The 26,667-nt window shown below is 43.4% G+C and overlaps 1 protein-coding gene across 1 annotated transcript; it reads left to right on the top strand.

Moving 5' to 3' along the window:
- Positions 1–1,924: 1,924 nt before the first annotated feature.
- Positions 1,925–24,285, top strand: LOC119406403 (zinc finger protein ZFP2). The gene is made up of 3 exons (XM_049420081.1): positions 1,925–2,348; positions 13,429–13,718; positions 21,217–24,285. The coding sequence occupies exons 1-3, from the start codon at positions 2,177–2,179 to the stop codon at positions 21,532–21,534; spliced, it is 780 nt and encodes a 259-aa protein (XP_049276038.1). The 5' UTR covers positions 1,925–2,176; the 3' UTR covers positions 21,535–24,285.
- The last annotated feature ends 2,382 nt before the right edge of the window (positions 24,286–26,667 follow it).

The raw sequence follows: 26,667 nt of genomic DNA, 5'->3' as shown, positions 1-26,667 counted from the left end.
TCAATTTGGGACCTCTACACGTCCTTTAGTGTGTCAGTTCTAGATTAAAAGCTGTCAACAACATCACTCAAGTGCGTCGGTGTGTTTTGTTACCGTTTTTCGCGTTATGCTGACTGTACTGAAGTACTGTTACGCTCAATACGAGCTGTAATGTACGAGCCGTGGTGTAGCAATGCTCCCGAGAAAAAAAAGCTGAGAGTTTCATCATTCTGGCATAGCACACACCCCTTTCTTTCGATGAAGTGTTTGTCACGCTGGTTGACAAGCAGCTCATCATGAAACTAAAGAAAAAAAATTGGTTAAGAAGGTTGTGATCATAGGTCGGCAAACTCACTCATGAGTCGACTCACTCAGACTCACTCAGACTCATATCGAGACGTGAGTGTGAGTCTGAGTGAATCCGGGTGAGTAAAGATTTTTTGAGTCTGAGTCCGAGTGAGTTCGGTTGGGAAATATTTTGGTGAGTCTGAGTCCGAGTCAGTCCGGTTGAGGAAAATTTTGGTGAGTCTGAGTCCGAGTGAGCCCTAAGGGCAAAATATATTGCATGAGTGAGTCTGAGTGAGCTCCACAATTTTTGCCGACCTATGGTCCTATCTACTCAATTTTAGCATTAGTATCAGCCCTATGTCAGCTGACGTGTATACTCCTGCATACTTCTACGCGCTACCGTTCATACGTCAGCTCAATATTTATTGATCAGAGGCGTGATTTGAGGAGGGAGAGGGGAGGAGGTGCCTTGACCTCCCCTCGCAAACTTTTTCACGGGAAGTTACTGATAAAACTATCTCGTGTGAGTCATGACTTCCAATAAAAAGGTCCTTACTGAACTGCAAACTCAGATAACTCGTATTTGAAGGTACGAGATCAAAATGTGCTAAGTAGCGCACCGATTATGCGAGATAATGGCGTTAAAGAGCATTGACATTACGGTAGAAAAAGGATAATTTAATGCTAACGGACTCACGAGTCGACTCACTCAGACTCAGATTGAGCCGTGAGTCTGAGTCTGAGTGAGTTCGAGTGAATAAAATATTGGTGAGTCTGAGTCCGAGTGAGTCCGGTTGAGAAAAAATTATAGTGAGTCTGAGTCCGAGTGAGTCCGGATGAGGAAAAGTTTGGTGAGTCTGAGTCCAAGTGAGCCCTAAGGGCAAAATATATTGCATGAGTGAGTCTGAGTGAGCTCCACAATTTTTGCCGACCTATGGTTGTGATGGATACTGCTATGCCAGCAAATGTTTATACATTTTCTTGTCGCATAACACTATTTACAAGCTTTGACCAGTACTACAACACAAGCAAATGCGAATGGTATGTTTTACATGGTTATGTATAATGAGCATTACAATATGTATTGCTTCATATACAGCCGAACCCATATATATCGAACTCGCTAAAAAACTGCAATTAGTTCGATATATCATATAATTTTATATAGAACTTCTAAAGAATTTACCATATTTTCGATGCAAGTTTCTGAAATGACAAATGCTGGAAAGGGTGCATCCAATTGTCAGCAAGGGGGCTTCAAGCTTACAGACCTCCTGCAATTGTTCAAAAAATATAAATTGCCTGTCTATTACACATTTGTCATCCTTCTAGGCCACAGAACAAGGATGCACCTTGTCACTGGCAGCATAACATTGAAGGGTTTAGCAGGTGTGACAGCAAACCAACAATTTCTCTGACTGCCATGTGCTCTATCTCTGTCACACTTGGCATCATTGTTTGCAAGGAGAAACTCTGGCAACATCCTTCGTGGTTGCATTCACTATATAATATGCAAAGTTGTGCTTAATGGCTTAGAATCCACACCATCATTGCAAATAATATCCTTGCCTTTTTCCTGACTGTAGTAGGTATCATGAGCCTGAACACATGACTGCGGTTCTTTCTAGCTTACGAATGACATCAAAGGTAATAAGTACTTACGCTTTCTGACGTTCATGTGCAAGTTCTTTTCATATTACCATGCTGCCTTAAGTTTCACTCTCGCCAGCCTCACAGGCCAGCGTAGAGTAGCAATTGTGTATATTATATGAGCTTGCCTCCCTGCCAGTTCCTCTAATTGTTCTCTGCGTATTGCTAAGAACATGCCACTTTCGCTTTCTTTCACACAGACATTATCGATGTGCGTTACAGCTACAGTTCTGATGCACCACCCCTTCCGGACTCTCTCATGGCGGGGCGCCTGCTGCGGTGTCTTACTTGCGGCTGTACTACAGCTCATGGCAATACCATGCGGACACACCAAAGAACACACACTAATGAGCGCCCATACAAGTGTGACCACTGCGGCAAGGCCTTCAAGCAGACGAGCCACCTGGCACAGCATGTCCGCCTGCACACTGGTGAGAGACCTTTCCAGTGCCACCTTCGCTCCTGAGATTTTATGCTGAATCAATACTACTTTATGTGCCACTTGCAAAATCACAAAGACGGGAGGCTCTCGGAGGATAGTGTTTGCTCATAAATGGTAGCAAAAAATTCAGGAGCCCTTGCCTTATCGATAAAATGGGGACAAGCGAAGTTTGGTGTGTGCGTGCCTGACATAGTACTTTCCTTTCTTTCTATCACATTGTACAATGCTCCCTCCTAACTTTTTCATTCCACTATGTCGGGAATTGGACCTTGATCCACGTGCTTAGCAGCGCAACACTTCTATTGCTACAGGCAAGAACGACGGTCATGCAATCATATCCAGGCAACAACGAAGTGTGGCAACGTGAAATGACAAGTCACTTTGATAAAAGACAGATTGCCATATCGGAAACGGCTGATCACCGACAAGCCTGCAATTGAGAGAGCATCAATTATCGCAAGACGGTGCTCGTGCAAAACATACAAAATTTCCAAAGCTGGTTGAACCTATGGCAGAAAGCCGTTCTGGATTCACTGGAAGAGTAGCACACAAATACTGATAGCACTTGATGATTGCAAGCAATGCGCAAGCAAGTTGGTGCTGTCCCCATGTGGTACATTGCCATTGCCTGTAGAGCATCTCTTTACATTAACCAGGACGGCTTTGACACACTTCGTGATGGCAATTTCACAAATGCGTGATTTATGCTTGTGCGTAAAAGGGGTTGAACCGCTACCCCTTGACCTCAGCATTGAGAAATCCAATATTCGGTGCCATCAAATGAGATGTTTGTGTTTGCTTCTGCAAGTGCCATGGTAGTTAATGTAATTAGTGCGTGAATGTTTTATCTGCCTACGTGCATTGTTGTTCTTAGCTCACAAGCATCTCTTTCGCCACAACACTTCGTTGCTTCTTTTTCTTCCTCCCACTTTGCCTATGTTGCACACACTCCACGACAGCAGTTTGATAAATGGGGCATTTTACAGTTGCGCGTAAAGAAACTTTTCTTATGGCATAAAGAATAATTACATAACAAAAGTAAATATATCACGTGCGTAGGCAAAGTGATATCTGAACAAAAGTTTTCACCTCCACTTTATCAAATGACTAGCAGACTTCATTAATTTCTTTTAAAAAATGCTGCAGGGCCTTTGGATGATAAATGTTTATCTCAGATCAAGTGGCATCGTCCTATGTATGCTTATACAAACTTGGTTCCTGCATATTGTGCTCATGCGAGTACATAAACAGGTATCTATGTAGTTTTCGATAGTCTTGAAAGGAAGAGTAATGACGCAGGCAGGCTTGTTTACAACTTCTCATCAGCAATGTCTTTTTCAAAGCTGTAGTTAGTTCTTGCTTTGATGTTTGACTATCATATGCAAGAATAGAGGTGAAAGAAACAAGTTCTCAGCATGCGTGCTGACATGATTATCCAGTTTTTGCTGCGTACTGCTGTTTCTGTTCAATGTATGGAAATAGTACATTCATGCCCCATTATAATAGTCATATGTAATGAGAAACTGCGTCCATGATAATGCTACAACTGTTCCGATTTTATTTGTGCAGACTTGTCCACTGTGCGTCGCCCGCCTGGCCGGCTACCTCGTCTGGCCTCTCACAAGGAAAGGTATCTGCGGCAGTGTCGTGTGCAGCTATAACACACTTTCCGGCAATGCCATGAAGAAGCACCAGAGAATACACACAGATGAGTGCCCCTACAAGTGTGACTACTGTGGCAAGGCCTTCGTGCAGAAGAGCAACTTTCTCGCGCACGTCCGAACCCACACCGGCGAGAGACCTTTCCAGTGCCACCTCTGACCCAGGAATTTTGTGCAGAAGAAAGACGTTACAATCCACTTGAAAAGTCACAAGGGTGGGCAGCTTTTGCCTGACAATTTTCCTACATAAGCTTCAAGAGAATGTTCTGAGGAGACATGTGGCATGCGCTTGTGCTTGTATATGCCATCAAGTATGGAGGCTAGTAGGTCTAATGTTGGGAGTGCGTTGTTCATGCCACAGTGACTTGTGCCACTAAGTCACCATGCAGAAGAAAGGACGGAAGAGACTGGGACAAGTGCAAACAAGGTGTGATGCTTCTTGCAGAGCGATATGTATAGGAAACACTGTACTACGCCTTGAAACCTACGAAAAAAGGATCCAGCGTCTTATCGAAGGCGAATAAACTTTGAATGCGGCATGGCTATCTAATTTGCCTTAGCGCCAAGGCATGCAGTGTTCATACTGTTACAATTCAAGGACAGTGTTTGGAGAACATTGAAATTAGAAGCCACCCACATTAGAAAGAAACCTCATCAACTGAAGTTTATTTTTTACGAGAGCAGTCATATCATGGTATACGCACGTGAGCTTTTTGTCGTGTGTTGCAGCCACAGCCACTGCACATGTGTCCACACCTTGCGTGCCTAAAGGACTCGTTATTTTATGGCAATGCGATGCTAAGTGTATCCACTCGTCGAACGAACAGTATGGATAAAATTCAGCGTAATTTTAGGTTGAAGTTGGAAAAGGTGTGCCGATCTTCATTAAAACTTTTTTTTCGAAATTTGAAAAGGGTTGGAGAGCTGTCTGTTGGCGTGCAGCGCCTAACCTAGTTATGGCCCGATGCAACCAGCCTGCCGCGGTTAGCACAATCTAAGCAAAATGTGGAACTTTATCACGCTTATTACAGTAGAGCTCTTATGGTCGAGGTTTGCCATGTGTCGTAGATAGAAAGTTATCATCATCATGAACCGGCACGTTCTCAGTCACCGCCCAAATTCTGTACAGATGGTTAACAAAAGGAGTGGAAATGTGCCTACCAGTTCTGCTGTGACCCAGCCTTGCGTGACTAAGTGCAAGCTGAGCTAATTTTTTTATAATGAAAAGCTGTATGCTCTTCACATCCCAGGAGGGGCAAACTTGTTTTTCTACAAAAAAAAAAGCCCTAAAATCTAAGATGCTGCATGTGTTTGGAAATCTACCATTTTTCAACATTTTCAAGTTTCGTAGCATTTGGAGAAAATAAACTTTTGCGTGATTTTCGGCCAAAAAGGTAAGCCTCTCGCCTTTCGAAATCTTCCATTCGACTTTTTCATGTTTCGTCACATTTCGACAAAAAAAAAAAAAAAAAACTCACTGGGTCCCTTATAAGACGACTCGGAGGCGAAAGCCATCATTTTCTTAGTCGATGTATTGATCCTGCCTCGCCACCCTCCAAAAGCTTTGCGCACCTATCGTGGCTTTGCATTGCCTCCAGGACCGGAGGCACCTCACCTGATTTTGCACTGCCTCTGTGATCTGCCCACTTTTGACCAAGCTACGATGTGATGACGGCATCATGTGACGTCATGTCAAATATTCGACTTTTTTAAGTTTCATCGCATTTGAGCAAAATAAGTTTTCGGGTGATTTCCGGCCAGAAAGGTAAGCCTGCAGCCTTTCGAAATCTTCCGTTATTCGACTTTTTCAGGTTTTGTCGCGTTTGGACAAAATAAATTTTGGGGCGATTTCCAGCAAAAAGGTAAGCCTTTCGAAATCTTCTATATATATATATATATATATATATATATATATACACATACATACACACGTACACATGTAAATGCAAAATTGAAAAATCACGACACCACTGCCTGCGTCGATAGACGTCAGACTCTGGAGTTTCCAAGATGTGTGGCGCCACCTGTCGGAGAAGTATTGAGTAGTGCATAGACCGACTCTCTCGCACAGTTTGCTATGGGACCAGGTGCAACTAGCGAGTGCGAAACAACGATTGAGCTTAATATCGCGTGTGTTTGCGCATTTAGCACTCAGAACGAGAGCTGTGAATTGCTCTCCGCTAGTCGGACGCGCCACCGAGCCGTCGTGAAGTGCTTGCTGGATCACTCGCCTGAACCCCTGAACGACGGCGAAAACAGCAGCAGACGAGAGCCCTCCGCACGCTACGAAGAAACTCCGCAAAAGACGAACTGTTGCGTTGTGAATTGCCACGGACGTAAAAGACTGAATAACAACGTTCAGTTTTACCGATTTCCATAGTTGTCGTACGAAGAAGAAAGGCGAGAGCGCTGGATACGGGCCGTTGCGAGCGTGTTGGGTAAGCGAAGTACCCGCGTTCTCCACAGCCGGTGGCATGAATGTGTGGCTCTGCTGTTGTCTTGCGTAGCCCTGATGCAAAACCGTGGTAACCTTGACTATGAAGCTCAGCAGAGGCTCTGACCGCGGTGCTTGTCGTGTAACACGAAGTGAGCAGCTAGAGGCAGACTGGAGACGCGTGATACGCACACCGCGACGAGTTGGTCGTCACAACACAGCATCGCGGACGTACGTTTTGAAGGCTCAGAGTTCTGGTTCTAACTAGCTAACACCACGTGCGTCATACAAGTAAATCGCAGAATGTTGGTCGTGACCCCCTTCAGGTTTGTTTCGCCCGTGTCCTCCGCGGTTGCCGTAGCTATCTCGGAGGCCACGGTTTTGCCCTTGGTTGCGCCCCGCGAAAGTGGACACGCACGTATCCCCATTTGCAGTACATACAAACGGAAGACGACCATCAAGAGACCATTTGAGGATGCGTAATAAAACACTCCAATGCACAGGAAGCGAGAGATGAATTAAGGGAGAATGCAACTGAAAAGGCGAAAATCGCCGGAGCCATTCGCCCCTGATGAACCGACTTTTGCACCACTGATCGTAAGATGCATAGCTAAGTAAATTGATCGTGTATGTAGGTACTTTATCGCTGTGGCATACGTATATACCCGATTTTAACGCATTTAGGCTCTAGAGAACGGATGTCGGAGGGATTGCCTCGAACTCGGTGTCGTGTGATGCTCGCTTGTACTTGCGAGTTGCAGCGAGCGGGAATAACTAAAACTTATTTTGCATTGTACTCGCAGTTCGCTTTGATCAGCTTCCTTTGTTTCTGAAGCGTGGATTGGCGGAAGAAGCTTTCCAGGTCCTTGATTTTCAGGACACCGCGCCTCGACACCAACGAAAGAAGAGGGTTATATTGCGGCCTATGCACATTCGCTTGCGGGCGGCTCTCTTTGCACTACCCAGTTAGTGCCAGGGCTACGATGAGGGCGCTGGTGGCGGTGTTTTTCGCAGCGCCGCCTGGGCAGAGTCTGACGTCTATGGTGTGATTTGTGAAAGAGGAGGCGCAGGCGCGCTATTACCATTCTAAATATGTGTACGAACTATAGAAATTCAGTTGGAAGTAAGTTAGCGCTTGTGTGTGTCGCATTCTTTTCGTCCCTTGTTTCGGGAGCCTTTTGCGCTAATCAAAGAAGAAATCATTGATAATAAAGTGGCGAGAGCCGAATTTTCAATGAAGGTAGGGTTCTGAGCAGCTAGTGAAAAGTGCATTTTTAGGCGCCGAGCGAGCGAACGTGTGCAGCGAACGATCTCGTGGCTTTGAAATTCTTTGCCTTAATAGATCGCCAAACGAAAACACGCGTACAGCTGCGCTCGCATTTCGCATTAGGGAGTATCGTATCGCTACGGCCCCTGGAGTAGTATTGGTAGCAACGGTCAGAAATCTTTTTGATCGTGGCAGCACAAAAAGCCCGAGAACACGTTCATGGAGGTTTCTGCCGCGGCAGCCACTTACCTTCAAAAAGCCCAGCTTTGATAAAAAAAGAAGAATAACTTCGAAAGAAAAATAAACACTGGCGGCGGCGAGTTTTGAACCTGAGACCTCACGCTCATTAATATTTTCTATAGCTATCATCATCGTCTTCGCGAGCAGTCACGAGTTTTTATTATCGTCGTATCTAGCCACCATATCGTCGTATTAAAACCATTAAAACTGCAGCACCATGCACTTTTCGCTACAGTGTAGCCTTCGCTGTTGTTTTTTGTGTTGTTAATGATGTCTTTGAAGTGTTCATGACGCTTTTCGACATTAGGGGATGCAGTCTTTACGGGAAAGGCTGGTTTCACGACACCGTGGTACAAACTACACACTACGCAAGTGCGCTGTGTCGTCGACGGCGAATTTCAGTGAAGCTTGTCCGAACTTTGACGAGGAGCAGACAAGGCTTTTGAATAACTTCGCTGAATAGCGCCGCAAATTTTGTCTTAGTGCGTGTGATCTACTGCGGTCAATGCTCTTTATGACTGGTTGTAGTTTTGATGTGGTCTCGAATTGTGGTGCGATAGAGCGTTTGTCGCGCGCTAGTTGTCGGTAAACTTTCGTAAGCTGTCAGTAAACCGAAAAGAAAAGTTAAATGCATAAAGTTCGCTGCGTAGAAACTAGTTTTCTGTCCGTATCGGGCAAATCGGTTGCAGTTTTCGGGTATGCACGCAAGATATGTTGCAGTAAGCGCATTGTTTAAATGGGGCCGTGTAAATTTTTTGCCCCGTAAGGTGCGGCTTACCATGGCATCAAACATCAGTGTCATGTGGCCAATTTCGATTGCTTTCGGGCTTCGAACTCTTCGACTACCATTGCCATTGTATTTTGTTCCGCAGCTTGCGAATGAGCCAATAGCAAGCGAGGAATTCAATCGCGATTGAAAGCGCCCCACGTGACAAATTTATTGTCGTGGGCGGTACCTGTGAATTCTGTATTTCTTGAAAAAAAAATCTGTTCAACACAGCCACAAATTGGCACACGATTAAGGAAGGATTAGTTGGTTAACTTCTGAATGACCTGGTACAGCCCACTTCTGAGTATTGGTTATGAATTGTGCGGTGCAGAGGTTTACGATAATTTTATGTAATATTGAACAAAAATTACAAAATTGTGAATTGCACGAAAACGTTACTCAATAGATATCTCTAGTAATTGCTCTTAAAGTTTTTAAAATAGAAATTTATTGAATTAAAAAGAAAAAAACGAGATAAGGTAAATTTTAATGTATAATTCTGTTCATCTAGCACAAAAACGTACATGAAACATCACAAATGCCCCTTTGCTTAAAACCTTGTACAGAAGCATCAAAGAAAAGGATCACCGGGAGTGATGAGCTCAGGACTTCCTTTTGGAGAGGCTCTTGCAAAACTCTCAGAATTGTGAATCGCTGACTTGTTAAAAGGATATATAGAAGTTCAGTCTTGTTGCAATAAAGGCACAGAGCTGACTGAGCAAGGCTGGACATATGAAGGCAAAATTTCAGTGGGGGAACTTGTCAATATAGACTTGTAATTGATACTTGGGTCTTTCTGGTAGAACGCCGTCAATTATTCAAGGAAAATTTAGTTGTGGGTGTTAAATCATGACAGAATATTTGGAAAGTTAGTGGCAGACTTTCTGAATCGTGCTGCAGTAACAAACCCGTCAATGTCAGCAATATAAATATTACAAGACCATCATGGCATGATACTGCATGTGTACCTGCACATTCATAACAGGTTAGACATTTCCAGCCTTGTAACCACATCAAACAAATGCAATGTCAATGTTTTGGTGAATGAGAATAGAATGCTTATAACTTCCTGAGAGCAATGTCAGACGTGAAACATACTTGTGCAGATTGTTGACATGTTACCCTCCTAAGAAAGAGAAAAAATGCTATATGCTATTCTCAGATGCTGCCACAATTCTAGTCCTCCAATAGGGACACCGGGTCTATCATCTACGAAAACTCGGTTTTACATCAGTACCCGAGAAGCAATGTCCCTGTAGAGGGACAAGGGGTCTGAAGAAGATAAGACAACTGGCAAATTGGGCAAAGAAAATGTTGCTTGATGAATGTCAGTAGTAATTGCTCATAATAATTATAACTGACAGACAATCTGTTAGATATGGTCTCTCATAACAAAGATCGGTAATTTGTATAATGCTAAAGCAATTGCCAATTATTTTGCTAGAAAAATAAGCGTAAAGTGGGGGGTAGTTAAAATCGAAAAAGACCAATTAAAAGGTATGACATGAACAGCTGCCTTTCTCATCTCAGTAGAAATGGAAAGCAGCAGTGGATTCTTGCTTTTTGTCAGTGTGAATCTTTTGAAATGTTTGAAATGCCATTAAGGATGCGGCAAGCGATGCCTCCGGCCACAAAAAGCAGCATTTGCACGTGACGTTGCATCAGATTGGGCAGTACAAAACACGAGTCTGATGCGCATGCCACAGACGGCCATGAGACCACATTAACTGAGAATCTGCTCCCCCTTCCCTGACCATTTTGCAAATTCTGAACCTACTTCTCATTGATGTACCTGTAACACTCCGGGTAGCGAGTGCAAGTAAATCTTTCATGCTGTTTCAGGGAGGAGCCATGAATTAGTTGCTCCTGTTGTGAAAACTTGACATTGAACTCCCGTGCAGCAACAGTCATGTCTAAAAAGCGCAAGTATAAACAGAGATTAGGTTCGCAATTTTAGTCTGAAAAAAATGCCCAGCAAACGAGGGAAGTAACAGGCAGCATTACAGAGCATCTCGTGACTAACGTATCAGAAAACGTACATACCTTAGAGCTTCCTACTGGATCTGGACTGAGTTCAGCAGCTGTAGTTGTTTTATGCCCCACTAACTTTTCCCCGTTGATCATTCCTGCTTTACATTTAGATTGCTACATGCAGAGAGATGGGACTTTTGTATATGCGTGGATGAACTATTTTACAGAGCATGTATTTATTACAGGCATTGTATATAAGAATATAATGAATTATAAACTTTAGGCATTTCTTTTGGAAGTGGCTATAAATTATAATAGCGGTTTATCGAGAGTAATGCTATGCTTAATTATCGATGGCACTCGACTAACGTTCTCAACATGGTACTCTCTAGACATGTACCCAAGACCTGTAACACAATCACCTTTGCATTTTCCGCCCTTGAACTCGTGCTAAGCAGCTGAGAACCAGCCATTGAACTGAGATAGCAGGTTCAGGATCTGAGAAAAGGGGAGAGCTACAAGTGTTAACGCTATGACTAAGATGTCAATGGATAAGGTACATTATGAAGTCTAATACATAGCATAAATAAATATATGTGCTCTACATTTCTATTCTTGTTTTCTTCACCTAAAATCTCTATGCTTCACACACCAATTCTTTGCAGATGCCTCAACCATTCTGTAGACCAGCAGATGGAAGATCAAAGAAGCAAAGCCTCCTGTTACAGAAAAAAAACGAACTTTAGATCATGGTGTTTTAATGTACAACTCCATTGACTATTAAGCATTCCAATTCCTCTGCAGTTCCTTATACATTTTTGCCAGACTTCACAGTGAGGGAAATGTGGGATCTGTGAACTGTGTGTGAAGTGTGCGGTTGAAAAAAGAAAGGAATATTCTTGACAGTATAAAGGCATGAAGAACTGCTAGGCACCGAAATGCCATATTGGAGCCCTCTACGAACAATCCAGTTGCATATCTTGTGGCCCACTAATAGGTGATATCGAGACTTTGAATAAGAGTGTTCTTATTAAAATGTTAAGCAGCAAATTGGATCATCACTGGCGAGCCACTACTCCTCTTCCCATTGCCGCAATACTGACAGCTGTAAAATTCGGTCGGCGCACCAACTTCAGCATAATTTTGTAACACCTTGCATTGTGTGCGTTCTCTTGTCCCCTAAGGTGGACATTCCGATATGTTTCTACAGTGTATGTTACTGTACAGCATGGAAAATGCTGTATGAAAAAGCAGAGGGAACATTTTACATTGTGTCATGGGACACAATTAAGCCGATATTGTTTCTCATGCTGCGCAGTGGATTACTATTACTTTACAATGCGCCTGAAGCAATCACAGCCTTCTTTTCTCTTTCTTTTTCATTATGTAGAGGAGCAAAAATGAGTAGGCACACCTCGCACAACTGGCAACTGTTTACGAGAACTGAAATCTGGGCGAGTTTGTAAGCTTGCATATATGAGCAGGTAGCGCAAAAAAACGAAGACACAAGCGAGACACGAGACGAGCGCTAACTTCAAATCTAGTACACTCTACTTCAAACTAAAGTTTCCTTCACCCCCGTGAGTTAGTTTTCCTTGCATCTAACCTGGCACCTTCGTTTTCCTTGTGATAAAGGCTCGAGTCTGAGCATGCATTACATTATCGCAAGCTTTCAATTTTTAGCGTTTTTAACTGTGTCGCTATTACCTTGTATGATTTTCGTTAGAAGGGCCGATTAAGATAGTGTGGCGTATTGTTATTCATTATCGTTGTGGGACCGGGATGAGATGTTCTTTCAAACTTTAGTTTGAAGTTAGCGCTTGTCTTGTGTCTCTGTTTCTCGCTTGTTTCTTCGTTTTTTTGCTTTACCGTAGCAACTGTTTGTCATAGGCTATTGTTAATTCACGCTGTGTGTCGTGTATGTCATCTAGCTTTATTCTGTCAATAGTGTGTTTATCCAACCATGTATAAACAACTGGTCAAAATTTTGGCCCGCCTTGGTCACATTTAGTTTATAGACAGAACTTGTCACATTCTGTCGTTCATGATGCAGATTTTTTTTCTCTGTTGTTTAAAGATGGTTCAGGCAAGGGGTACTTGCCGGGAATGATATTAGTAAATCTGCTCCAATTACTGACAGAATACCAATCAGCTCCCCAGTCTGTGTTTAGCCTCCCTTTCAATCACAGGGCAGACATGCATATTGACAATCACACATTTAACATGGGTAGGTTTGGCTGCAACAAAACATGGACAAGCTTGACTGCAAAAATAATCTGCTAACATACTTTGTGATGCACTTTTGATATAGTGTTAGTTATGCTAAAATATGCCTTTAGAATTGACCCCGTTGACAGAAATCAATCTGGTATGCCTTTGCAGACAAGCAAAGAGTCCTTAAATGCATCGCCGTTGTTCTTTCAGCACTTTCTCATGTTTATATGCAAGTTGTTTTAATAATCTGATATGTCCTCACATTGCAGCATAGTTGCCCTTTCACCCACTGCAGAGTGGAACACAGTGCATTGTACTTAGCCTTATCTGTTGTCGTCTTTTCCTCCAGTGTTCCTGCTTATTTTTCTTCATGAAAGTTATCCAGCGCTAAATTTTGCAACAAACACACAGAAAGATATGAGCGCTGGATAACTTTCATGGAGGAAAGTATGCACTAGGAACTAGCCCTGCAACGTGTTTTGTTAAGTGAACTTTCTTCTCCGCTTTGCTTAGAATCCACCATTCTGGCTTGCCAGGACTCTGTCGACGAGAGTTCCAGCCCTGGCGGGCCACCACTACCGGGCTCTCAGAATGGGATGCGTATGCTGTGGTGTTCGGTGTGCGGCTATACGGCAGCATTCAGGAGTTCCATGCAGAGACACCAAAGAAAGCATACGGGCGAGCGCCCATACGAATGCAACTACTGCGGCAAGAGTTTTTCGCGGAAGGGAAGCCGGGACTTGCACGTCCGCATCCACACCGGCGAGAGACGTTTCAAGTGCCACTTTTGCCCCAAGGATTTTGTACAGAAGTACAACTTTATACGTCACATGAAAATTCACAAAGGCAGGAGGCCTTTGCACGAGGGTGTTCGAACCTGAGCTGCAAGATGAAAGGCCAAGAAAATGCGACATATTTGGCTGATTTGTGGCATCAAGTACAAGGCTAGAAGTGTAAAGGTTAAAGCTAAGCAGCTGTGACCTGTGCAGCCAAGTGTGCCATTGAGTCCGGGACAAATGCAAATGGGATGCAAAGATTCTTGGAGTTTATAATGGACGTGGAAGCCTAAAGTTATGTATGCATTTGGCCAAGTATGTGTTATTTGCAATACATCCTTATCTGTGTGTTTATGCATATCCTATTTAAGTTGTGTTGAATAAAGCAGTTTGCTTTGTTGCACCAATGCATAGGATTGCCTCAGTATGACCCTCTGAGAACAACACACTTTACATTTTGCTTGAAAACTCCATTCATGTTGTCCTTCACTTATACCTTACCTTTTTCCTGTAAATTACTAGCTTTGCGATTTCATCTGAGACACAAAGCCCTGTGTTTTTCAAAGATCCCTTAATACCTTGTGGAAGTGAATTGCATTATGGTTTGCTGACACATGTTTTGTTAGTCACCATTTTTCTGTGTGATCTAATGGCTTCCTGAACATTTTGATGTTACATGCCACTTTTTTTTTATGCCTCAATAAGGGGGCACCTGCCGCATGAGTGATAAGACACTATCAAAACACCTTTTACACTATGAAAAGTAAGGGGACATGATCTACGACATATAAGGCATGCAGGGAGACGAACCTAAAAGCAGCTTCACACTAGTGGTGCCAAGCCTGAAGGAAGTGCGGAGCGGGGTGGCCTTCTTTGTTTCTCACTTTTTCTCTTTCTTCATCTGTCTTTCCTTTTCTCTCACCTCTCTCTTTTTTTTCTGTCTTTTTAGTCTGTTGATTTCTATTTCTTTCTTTCTCTCTCTTTCCTTTCTCTATCTCTATATATATTTCTCGCATTCTTTCCTTCTATCTATTTCTGTCTATATATTTCTCTCTAATTCTTTCTCGCTCTTTCTGTTTTTCTTCCCTTTCTCTCTTTCTATGCAATGTTTTATTCTCTCAGCCTCACTTCCCTTTCTCACCGTCTTGCTATACTATACTATACAAGGCTATTTTATGGTCTGCTAGCGTGCCAGGATAGCCAAGTGGTTACGATGCTTGCCTTCGGATCGTGGGTTCGAGTCCCACCTCGCCAAGAATCTCTCTTTCTCTCTCTCCGTACTCGTTTTCTCACCCATCATAGTTACTGCATCCCACGCCGGACAAATCGGTGCACACTTTCGGGGAGCGAAGCAGAAGAGGACGAAGATGGCGCATGCCGGTTCATGATGATGATAATTATCTGTCGACGCAAAACGGGATAACGACAAGCATATAGCAGCTGCGCTGTAAAAAAATACAGGTTCCGTTCAGGTTCAACGTGGTCCTTTTCCCTCCTAGTTCAGTGCTAGTTCGCTAAGATATATATACATATATATTGGTGTCGCGCATTCATGCTCTTGCCCAGTTTCGGTTTCTCAAGGTATGGTACGGAGCGCCACAAGACGGGCATTTCCTGTATCATTTCTGTAAACAATGTTTATACGCTCTCTGTAAAGAAAGAGAGTCCCCACCCCGTTCTCGGCGTGGGGTGCAATCGCGGAACGATGCTATTTCCGATTCCAATGCCTTTCTTGCTTTTCGCGCTTGGCTGCAGTGGTCACAACGGTCCGTCCGCGTTATCAACGCGATCAGCCAGCCGCGAGTGGTGGATGATAAGAATAGCATAGAATATGGCGTAAGGCATCGTTCCGCGATAGTGGTGTATAAGAATACGGGGGTGGCCCTCCTTTGTTCCACCGGGCGGTGTATCCGGTGGCGACACAACTATGGTTCGCAGCACTTCACCGGTTAGGCACAATGAGCAAAAACTTCAACATGTTAACGAGTAAAGTGCTGTTGACTTTAATGTGCTGAGATAAAAACACTCCAGGCAGGACTGCTGGTGTAGTACACCGTAGGATTCAAGCTGCACGAGCCTGAAACTGAAACCGAAAGCGCTGTGTTGGTTGCGTCGTTGCCGCAAGGGGAGACGCGTCCAGCCGACGCATGCATGAGCCGAAAGTGCATGGCAATGGCATGAAAATGGAACCGCTAAGTTCTATAGTACAGTTCTAGTTTTCCTTTGAGTAAATAACATATAGTGCCGACTGAAGCGCGCATTCGTCATCGCACCCGGCCGGCATGTCGACGAGGGCTCCGAAACGAATCTGATGAATCAGACAAAAAGGGAAAACTGGACGAAGCGAGAAGTTGAGGCTGTCCCTACCGAGGCGAGGCGCAGCAAGTGCAGCCAGGTGCAGCCAGCGACGATGGGAAGCGATCACAACCTCTGAGGAGGTCGTGGGCACCGAAGTGAAGAACTCCGCGCTGATAACGAAGCGGACTCAGTCACCAGCGATCAGCAACTTACGACGCAACTGGGTAGCTTCGAAGACTCTCTCTCTACAACAAACACACGTGGCGACGCGAATGGACCACATCAAAAACGAAAACATGCCGAACTCAAGCGAAGCTACGGAGCACGATGTCCATGTTCATCGCTGCAAACGATGGCACGAATTCCCGAAAGGCTGTTGGGAACACCATCAAGCACGTCGAACGACAACGGTACCAGCGTTCCACCGCAAATAATCACAACACCGGACCTAACAGAAATTTTGCCGACACACTCGGAGTACGGCGACACCAGAAGTGGTTATTTGCGCGAAGATTGGAAAAGTTGCACAAGTGTCACTACGTTGCCAGTATTAGTGGTTAGGTCCGTGTCACTGGGGCTGCCAACAAAACCTACACCGTGCCGTTTCGCGGTTCACACCATTTTGCCAGGGCCGAGAGCGACGTGCCGCTCTACCGATGACGTTGTACGTGTCGTTTCATTTCAGGTCACGTGACCGCGTAATGTTAAGGTGCAAATAGACTACCCTACGCGACGCGGCGTAGGTCTCACGTTACATACACTAACGCACGAGCTCTGCAGTAACGTTAATTGGCAAACACTGTGTAGAACCACAACTGTGGGGCTGAGGGCACGTAGGCTGTGTATTGGGTGGTCCATTTGGCAATGTGTGCAAACCTACTAGTGTGAATCAAGTGATTGCTACTGGTGATGCTTGTGCATCAGTGGAAGCATCCGTAATCAAGAAGCATATATATATATATATATATATATATATATATATATATATATATATATATATATATATATATATATATATATATATATATATATGAGGTCACAGTGGGCATCAACTGGAAACAAGCCATTTCATTTACCTAAATTGAGTGCTTTGACAGTGGCATCCAAATGGTCGAATATATTCCAAAACAGAAAGTGAAGAATGGGTACGAACTGACAAAGAATGGCTTGAAACTGCAGCTCTCGATGTCAAACCTTGCAACAGAACCCCAAAGCCCAGACAACCTTGAAAAAATGAAAGCGTTAAGATCTTGAAACAAATTTGCAGTCAGCCAAAATTTCCCTCAACAGACCCTATCAAAGTGTGCAGAGCCATTGAGATGAAGACAACATCCACATGGCAAATACCCACGCTACCATCATCAGAAAAACTGAAAGCGCAGGTTCACATAGTGATGAAAAAATCCGTAAACAGGGGGTGGGTGCTCAAGCCGACGTTTCGACAAGTGGACTTGTCTTCTTCAAGGCTGGAACTGGAAAGTTCCAGCCTTGAAGAAGACAAGTCCACTTGTCGAAACGTCGACTCGAGCACCCACCCCCTGTTTACGGATTTTTTCATTGCAGCTTCCATCTTCCACTTCCTGCCATTTTTAGGTTCACCTAGTGACATTCAAGGCATGTCGGTGTTTGACTGGGCTGAAAGCCACGCTTTCCACTGTTCGTGTTTCTTTCCATCGCGATAGTACCTAAATCAAATTAATCACCCAAACGTCTTCATATCTTCAGCCCATCGAAATGTAGATCATGAGCAACTGAAAGGTGTAGCAGGTTTGACAGTTGGGAGAGAGGGAGAGATACAACCTTCAGTGATGTGCGTAGCATATTAATGCATAGACTAAATTATAAAGTCTATTGTTGCATGTGAAATGCATTCCTCTTGCAATTTTCTTTGGCTTAAATGGCTGTTCACGCTTCACAATCTGGTTATTTTTTGCAGATGCTTCAACCATTACATCGGCCACCAGAAGGAAGACAGCATGAAAGGAGCAATGCCAACAATTACAGAAAAACGCTTTAGGCCATAGTATTTTAATGAACAACTTTACTGTCTGTAAACATTACAATTCCTTCCATGGGCTCCTTTAAAAAATTTTTCTGATGTGCTGAAATATCGACTTTGAATTGATCTGTGAAGTCTGGAAATCGTGCTCTCAAAAAATGTACAAATGTACAAAAATGTATACAGAGCAGACAGACAGACTTCATGTGTTTTGTACCTAAGTGGTAGTCTTTTTTCTGTCGGTATCAAGTGGTGCAAATTTTCTGTATGCGTAACCAACTCTCCCAAATTGCCACTTTGATTGTCAGCATTGTGTTTCATCAAGTAGTTTCTGTATATAAGAATTTTGCAGATCGCAGCTATCCCTTTTGTAAAGCGCTATGAATTGTCACTGCTGTTTTGTATGAATCACTGGGTTATCAAAGGCATTACAATAATCTTACAAATCTGGAATTTTTTTCATGGTGTAGGTAAACCGAATCACTCAGGCATCTTTGCACTTTCAGCCCATCAGATTATGATTTGTGAGTGGCTTAAAACTGCATTAGGCCACTATAGCCAGTTTGGCAGTTGGGAGATGTATAAGCTTCAACAATATTCGCAGCAAGCTAATGCATTGTGCATGTTATAAAATCAGTCATTTCATGTCCTCTGAATTTCTGTAGCAGTTTTCTTTAGCATAAATCACTGTTCGAGCTTCATTCTCTTATCCTTTGCAGGTGACTCGAGTCGTACTATAGGCCAACAGAAGGAAGACATCATTAAAAGAGCAAGGCCAACAAATATAGAAAGACGGTTTATACCTTTTTGACGCAAATAAGCAGATATGGCAAATGTTTGTTGCGTCTCCACTTGTCCAATTACATACGGTGTAGCATGCTTTAGATTGATTTATAAGCTTCCAATGAATCTGAAATGGTGACAGCTTTCCCTTCACATTTGCGTGATTATGTACAGGAACAAAACGGAATGGACAGACCTTGCAGAACTAGCAAGTGTTGCCATAAGCAACTGCTAATTCGTGCTGTGTGTTGTGTACCTCATCCAGCTTTATTAATGAGAACTAACAGACAATAACGCCAAGGAAAGCACAGGGGGTGTTATCTGTAGTATTTTAGAATATAAATGTGAAGAAAGTAAAGTGGACGAAAAGATGACTTGCCGCCGGCAGGGACCGAACCTGCGACCTTCGAATAACGCGTCCGATGCTCTACCACTGAGCTACGGCGGCGGTCATCCTCCCGTCCACTTTCTGGGGTATATATGTTGATTTAAACCTAGGAGTGTTAGTCAGCGCCAATCGCAGCCATGGCGGCGATTGGCGCTGACTAACACTCCTAGGTTTAAATCAACATATATACCCCAGAAAGTGGACGGGAGGATGACCGCCGCCGTAGCTCAGTGGTAGAGCATCGGACGCGTTATTCGAAGGTCGCAGGTTCGGTCCCTGCCGGCGGCAAGTCATCTTTTCGTCCACTTTACTTTCTTCACATTTATATTCTAAAATACTACAGATAACACCCCCTGTACTTTCCTTGGCGTTATTGTCTGTTAGTTCTCATTAATATTGCGTCTAACAAAGATAAAACGAGCCCTTGAAAAATAATCTGCTTTCCTTCATCCAGCTTTATTGTGTTATTTAATAGTGTGTTTATCAAAACATGTATGATCGACTGGTCCCGTTTATGGCCCTACTTGATCACTTTTAATGATACGGACACAACTTGTCTTATTCAGTTGCTTATGATGCAAAGTTGTTATTCTTTCTATGTTTAGAGATGACTAGGCAGCAAATTCTCTCTAAGAATGATATAGACGAATCCGCTACAATTATTAATGGAATATCAATCAGCTCTTCATTCTACACTGGCTTCGCTGTAGGTCATAGAGCAGGCATGCTTGTGGTCAATCACTTAATAAGTAACATGGATAGGTCTGGCTGCAAAAAACAGAAAAATTAAAAGATAACACAGACTAGATTGGCGGCAAAAAATAATCTTTGCCATCATCCTTGGTGGTAGCCTTTGATATTGTGTTAGTCATGCTTAAACATGTTTAGGATGGCTCCTATAGACAAATCTTTTTGGTGCACCTGTGCTAATGTTTATAAGCAAAAAGGCTTTCAAATACGTCACTGCTTTCTTTCTTGCATGTGGACTGCATTGCAGGTCATAAGCATTGGGAAATGTCTCCTGTTTATATGCCAGTTCCTTTCATAATCCCATCCCTCTCCATGTTTCATTACATACAGTAGCTAGTTGCACCTTGTAAAATTGTCGCGTTACAAGAAAAAATGTCAATTCTGCCCAGAGCCATTGCTGTCCCTCCCATAGATAATTTGCATAAACACTCTATCCAATAACACCTACCGTAAAGCCCCGAGCAAGCGCCCTTTTCCCCTTTCCGGGAAATTTGAAATACTATGCGCCGATGACGGAGCAAGCCCCACCCCCCCTTGCTCCTCTTCTGCCATTGTTTTTTTTTTTTCAACCTGTTCTCCGCTACAGAATCTTGCAGCAGCGGTTCCTAGAAACCCAACTTCTGAGTATCCTTAGATATGTGCACGATTTCTTAGTACTTTTACGGTGTGGTGTCTCAGGGTTGCATTCTGAGTTGTCACGAACAGTCAGAATGTTTGAAGAACGTCTTTCCCCCCTCGTCATAACACATGAAATTTCACACGACACGACGATTCCCTCTGGTTCAGTAAAAACAGTAAATGCATGCGTATTCAATAAAGCATTTCATTAGAAGCACAGGTGTGCATTCTTCTTAGAGGCTCTTTCCCACAATCTTGAATTTTGGTCCACAACCAAGCAAGGGCTCCCCCCTTCAAACCTTGTCTGATTATCTTTGACCGTAGGGGGGAGGGGGGGGGGGGCACTTGCTCGGGATTTTAAGGTACACATTATTGTGATGTGAAGCACTTCTCGAGTGTTTCATATAGTTGTTTCCCAAACAGACACATTCTGACATCGCTGCTCAGCCATGCATGATGTTTAGGTAGTAATGACGAACCTTTAACTCTTAATATGCGTAGTATTTACATTAGCCTTGAAAAAATACTGCTGGTTCGAGCGGAAACCAGCTAGTACGACCGTCTTTCACAGGTAAACAGCAGGCGCGCAACGTTTTCGCTGAGCTTGTGTTTTCTTGGGTTGTAGCCGACTACAGCTTTGCGTCTTTCCCTTCAATTTCACTTGGTCTTCTGTTGAGAATGTGTAAATCTTACTTGGTGCAGAGCTAGTTGCTGTGCATGGCCAAACGCATCCTCGGGGCCCTCGCAAGGGGCCGAACCTGAAGCGTTGTCTCGTGTGTGGCTACACCACGCCTTTCAGCCAGCGCATGGAGTACCACCAAAGAATACACACGGGCGAGCGTCCGTACAAGTGCCAATACTGCAACAAGGCCTTCAGGCAGGTGGCCCACCTGAACGAGCACGTCCACATCCACACCGGCGAGAGACCTTTCCAGTGTCACCTTTGTCCCATGAAATTTGTGCAGAAAAGCAAACTTAAGTGGCACCTGAAAAATCACAAGACGTAGGACATTTTTCGACTAACGGTGTTAAAAAGTAAGCTGTAACAGAAAGGGCTGAGAAGACGCATGATGTGTGCTGCCTATTCTATGCCATCGAGTCCAAGGCTGGAGGCGCCGAGCTTAGGGCTAATTAGTTGTGCATTCTGTAGTCACATGTGCCGCCAAGCGGCCAGAAGAAATGACGGAAAAGGTATGCGGCACTGTGAGAAGTGAGAACAGGCCGCAAAGATTTTCGGAGCTTATAATAAATGTTTATACCTACAGTTATGTATGCACTTGACTGTGTGTAAGGCAATATGTATTACACGTTTGGACATATCCCAAACTTGTATTGAATAAATCTATTTTTGAAGCACTGCTTCACTAATTCATACGATTGCCTCAGCATGCTCCTTTGAGAACAAGCCACTCCATGTTACGTTTTGATTTAAAACCCAGTTCACATTGTCCTTTTATACAGTGTTGCTGCTTTATTATTTCATTTAAGAGCCAAGGCCCTCTCTTTTTTCTGAGATGCCTTGTCTGTAACGATGAATTGTCTTACCGTTTGCTTCAAAAGTTGATGCGCATTCATTCATTCATTCAATCAATCAATCAATCAATCAATCAATCAATCAATCAATCAATCAATCAATCAATCAATCAATCAATCAATAAATAAATAGTCCTTCAATTACCTTGTTATCTAGTGGATTCCAGCACATTTTGACATCGTATGCCACCTTTCATTTTGTGCCTTAACTAGGGCATGAACTGTCACATTTTTGCAGGGATGCTAGCAAAACAACTGTTGTTTTATGGAAAGAGGACATATTCTTACGATGTATAAACCGGGTTGACGCACTGAAAAAAAAAAATACGAGCTCAGTTCAGCAACAATGTGCTCCAATTTACGATGGTTCAGTTCCAGTTTGGATGAATAAGAGAGTTTAGCAATTCTTGGAGAGTTTTGCAACACTGTGAACCAGGTGACGAATTGCTTTGGCACAATAAACTTTATCTTCAACAAGTTCACTTGTGCAGTGCTATTGACTTAAATATGGTAAGCTTAAACACTCATGGCAGCATTGGTCGTGTGAATGCACTCACACGTTCATCACGAAGTGTGTGGTATCTTCAATTTTACATTTATTTCATTTTCGTTTCCAATCATGTACTGAGCACATGACGTGTGCCATGCTTTCATACATGCACAAGTTTTGTCAGTAGGTGAAATAAATGCCACTTGCTAGACTGGAAATGGAGATCAACATTTTTACATATTATATATCTGTGAAGCTTAGTGAAAATAGGTACATCAGGCAGACTCATAAACTTAGCCATCACATGAGCTTGGCTTGGCAAGGTGGGCGGGCGAAACCTTTCACTGCATCCATCCCTAAGCTTTCCATTTCCAGCATTTTTTTCTGCTGCTAACCACACTGATTACATCTAAGACAGTAGAAGTTTAGAAGGATATTCAAGTAGTGAGGTTTTTTTTAGTAGAGACGAATAGGAAGGTCAGAAAAAAGTGACTGTTGAGTATCGGTCGAAATGATTTAGAATGAAAAGTTTCGTAAAGGCTGTTCAGCAACAAATTTCTTTTACATACTTTGGTACATGCACAGCACATGTTCATCGGCAGGATTACATCTGGTGTACAGTCACATTGAAATAAGGCTAAACAATGAGCAGTACATCATAAATGTATCTGGTGTGGTGTCCAGTGCCTGTAGAGATAGAGGCTACAACATCGCACGTCATTTTGAATGGGTACAAACATGTCCGAAACAGGACAATGATAGGGTTCACAGAAGTGAGACATTCTAACCCAACGGGTCGTAACTATTTATGTATGTGGCCTTCTTTTTGTGTTAAAGGGCCCCTAAACAACCTCTGCTAATTTTTTGACATTTGAAGTAAATGTGTGCATTGAGTTCAGGACGCAGTCACAATCAACAATGGCAAACACAGCGGAGCTACGAGCCATCGGCGCACCACAAATTCCAAGAAACAATCCCTTCTCCTCTTTGGGCCTATCATTAATCCCCAGCGTTCGCCGTCATCTCAACGTTCGTGTCTGCCCATGTCGTCTATAAAGAGAACCTGCTTATCTGCTCGCAGGTATGTGCCCTCACCGCTCTTCCTCCTCGCCCGGTGAGCAGGAGCACTTGGGCAGGAGAGACGAGCCGACGAACGGAGCATAGCAAAGGAAAGAGCGAGACGAGCGAGGGCCTCTTTTGGATCATCAAATGCGTGTAACTCTGCCATTATGGCACCGTTTCGAAAAATTCTCATGGCTACGTGTTTGTTGTAGACTCGCGCACAACTGCAACACCACAACTGAATTTCGACCTCTAGGTGGCACATGCTTTAGCAAAATGTGCTACTAAAAATAAACTGAAGGAACACACACGCTGCCAGAAGTGCAAACAGGATGTGCAGCTTCCTGGAGTTTATAAGGACTGTTGAAGCCTTGGGCTATCTATGCATTTGGCTAAGTGTGTGGTATCTACAAGCGATCATGTATTCTTACCCAGGAGTTTATGCCTATCCCTAAGCTCTATTGTATGAAGTGATTTGTGAAGTTCTGTTTCACCGATATGTAGGATTGCCTCGGTATTGTTCTTTGAGGATGAACCACCTATGTTTTGCTTTAGAAATTGATGCACATTGTTCTTCACGTTATGCCTTCTTCCTGTTAATTACTCGCTTAACGAATTCATTTGAGACCAATAAAGTTCTTTCATCCATCCATCCAATGCCTTCCAGCTTTTTATCCCCCCCCTTTTTTTTTGAAGCAATGAGTTATAGTTTTCTTTAAGAGTTGACACATATTTGGTGGCCCTCTTTGTTCTGTGCAATGAAGTAGTTCACAGGACATTTCAACATAAAATGCCCCACTTATCCTTCTACCCTAAAAAAGAGTGAGCCTTGGCAACATGTTTACCGAGATGCTATCGAAACACCTGTTCTTAAATGGAAAGTAAGAGGATTTGTGAGGTTTCTTGTGCAAAAACCACCATATGATTATGAGGCATGCTGTAATAGGGCATTCTGGAGTAATATTAATCACTTGGGCTTCTTTTTCATGCTTCTATAGATCCTAGTCCACTGGTGTTCTTGCATTTTGCTCTCATTCAAATGTATCTGCCATGGCCAGCAATCAAACACGTGTCCTTGATCTGAGCAGCACAACACCTTACCTGCTGGGCTACCATGGCGGGTCAACTGACGTTGTGTATTGATTAGATTTTTCTCACAGAATCAGAAGTCTGTGTGTAATAAGAACACCCCAGTCATTACAATGCTGTTCTCGCTTGTCGCAGGTTGCTACTTGTCCAATGAGCAAATGCCAGACTACATTTCATGATGGTGTATTGCGTTTACAAGTGTCTGTAATAGAGCATTGTTGACGAGTTGGTGCTAGCGAGCTGCCTCGGAGTTCACGTGTATCATTTCTCTGCTGTGCCATGGTTGATGGTTATTCGTCTTCTGAACAAAACACTGGCAGGCAAAAGATGCAGTCAAACTAACATTTGCATAGTGTGTAAAAAGTATACATGACATGTGCCAATACAGAATTCTCTTGGATGTCACCGACATCAACCTTTGAACCTAATTATGCAACACTGTTTGAATATGATTTTGAACAGTAAGCACCAGTACGAAAGAATAGAATTTGCATTCAAGAATGCCTGTTAAGTCTTCTCAATGTGCTATAGAGGTCTGAACAGGAATAAATGCCTCGGACAGGCTGGACGCTGACGTTTTGATAGGTACTTGATGGTACTTGTCATAAATGACCAGTACCAACAGGCACACCACGATGCGAAGTGAACGACTAACCCTTTGAAAACTAACACACTGAGGATGATGAGATGCCTTTGATGGAGGTAGGACCATCTATCAAAACGTCGGCCAACCTGTCTGAGGCACTCATTCTTGTTCAGACAACCTCCATAGCACTGTGTGTTTCCATCTGTCGATTCGCACTGGTACTTTGGGTCTTCTCAAAAGCCTCAAGCACTAGAAATGCTACTTGCTTTGCCACTGAAGCTGCACAACAAGTATCAGCAAGGGAAGCTCTAGCTTGTTTATGTGAAATCATTTTAAAATTTCACACGATCTCTTATGCGTTCACCTAAGATGACTTGAAGGCAAAAGCCATCTTCTTAATCTTCTTCTTTTTATTCTCAACTATTGTACTGATCTATTGTATTGATCTACACTCAAATCTCATTATAACAGTCACAGCTGCCATGAAAATAACTTCGTTATATCCGAAACTTCGTTATAGACGTTTAATGTAACACTTTCTGTGACAAGACTATTCTTCATTTACTTCGTTATAACCGATAATTCGTTATATCCGTGTTCGCTATATTGAGGTTTGAGTTATTGTATTGTATTACATTATCCCATTGCATGTTTCGCTGTTTCCACCCTCTCATCCCAGTGTAGAGTAGCTATACTGGCTAGCTTCCCCGTCTTTTACTGTCTCAATTTGACTTGTGCAGACTTGGCTGCTGTGCGCATCCATCCTGGCCAACCACATGCTCAGGGCCATCACATTAGAAAGCGTCTTTACCAGTGTCCCGTGTGCGGCTACACCACACGTTTCCGCACCAACATGGAGAACCACCAGAGAAGACACACGGGCGAGCGCCCATACAAGTGCGACCACTGCCACAAGGCCTTCAATCAGAAGTGTAACTTGGTCAAGCATATTCGCACCCACACCGGCGAGAGACCTTTCCAGTGCCACCTTTGCCCCACGGCTTTTACGCAGCGGAGCAGCCTCAAGCGCCACATGCGGACTCACTAAGGCGGGAAACGTTTGTCTGATGGTGTTTCTCACGTGAAGTAGTACTACAACACAAATAGGCTGAGCAAATGTGTGCTGCTCATTCTGTGGCATCGAGTGCTGGGCTTTAAGGGCTGGGGCTAGTTGGTTGCGCATGATGTGGTGAAATATGCCACCATGTCAGTAGAAAAAAAATGATGTACATGACTTGCTTGACACCTGCACAAGTGCAAACAAGAGGCAAGGATTCTTTGAGTTTACAACCAAATGTTGGAAGCCTATGCTTATGTTGGAATTCAGCTGTATTCATTTTGTACATAAAAATGTGTATGCTTACATGCTTGTGCATTTAT

Source organism: Rhipicephalus sanguineus, chromosome 10, assembly GCF_013339695.2.
Source record: "Rhipicephalus sanguineus isolate Rsan-2018 chromosome 10, BIME_Rsan_1.4, whole genome shotgun sequence".
In the NCBI taxonomy this organism is placed as follows: Eukaryota; Metazoa; Arthropoda; class Arachnida; order Ixodida; family Ixodidae; genus Rhipicephalus; species Rhipicephalus sanguineus.
This window is presented reverse-complemented; position numbering and strand designations above follow the sequence as displayed.

Coding starts and splice junctions, on each gene's coding strand:
- LOC119406403 (XM_049420081.1), top strand. CDS start 2,177: ATGGCGGGGCGCCTGCTGCGGTGTCTTACTTGCGGCTGTACTACAGCT. Junction 2,349..13,428: donor GCATGTCCGCCTGCACACTG/GTGAGAGACCTT, acceptor CGCTTTGCTTAG/AATCCACCATTCTGGCTTGC. Junction 13,719..21,216: donor ACTTTTGCCCCAAGGATTTT/GTACAGAAGTAC, acceptor AATGTGTAAATC/TTACTTGGTGCAGAGCTAGT.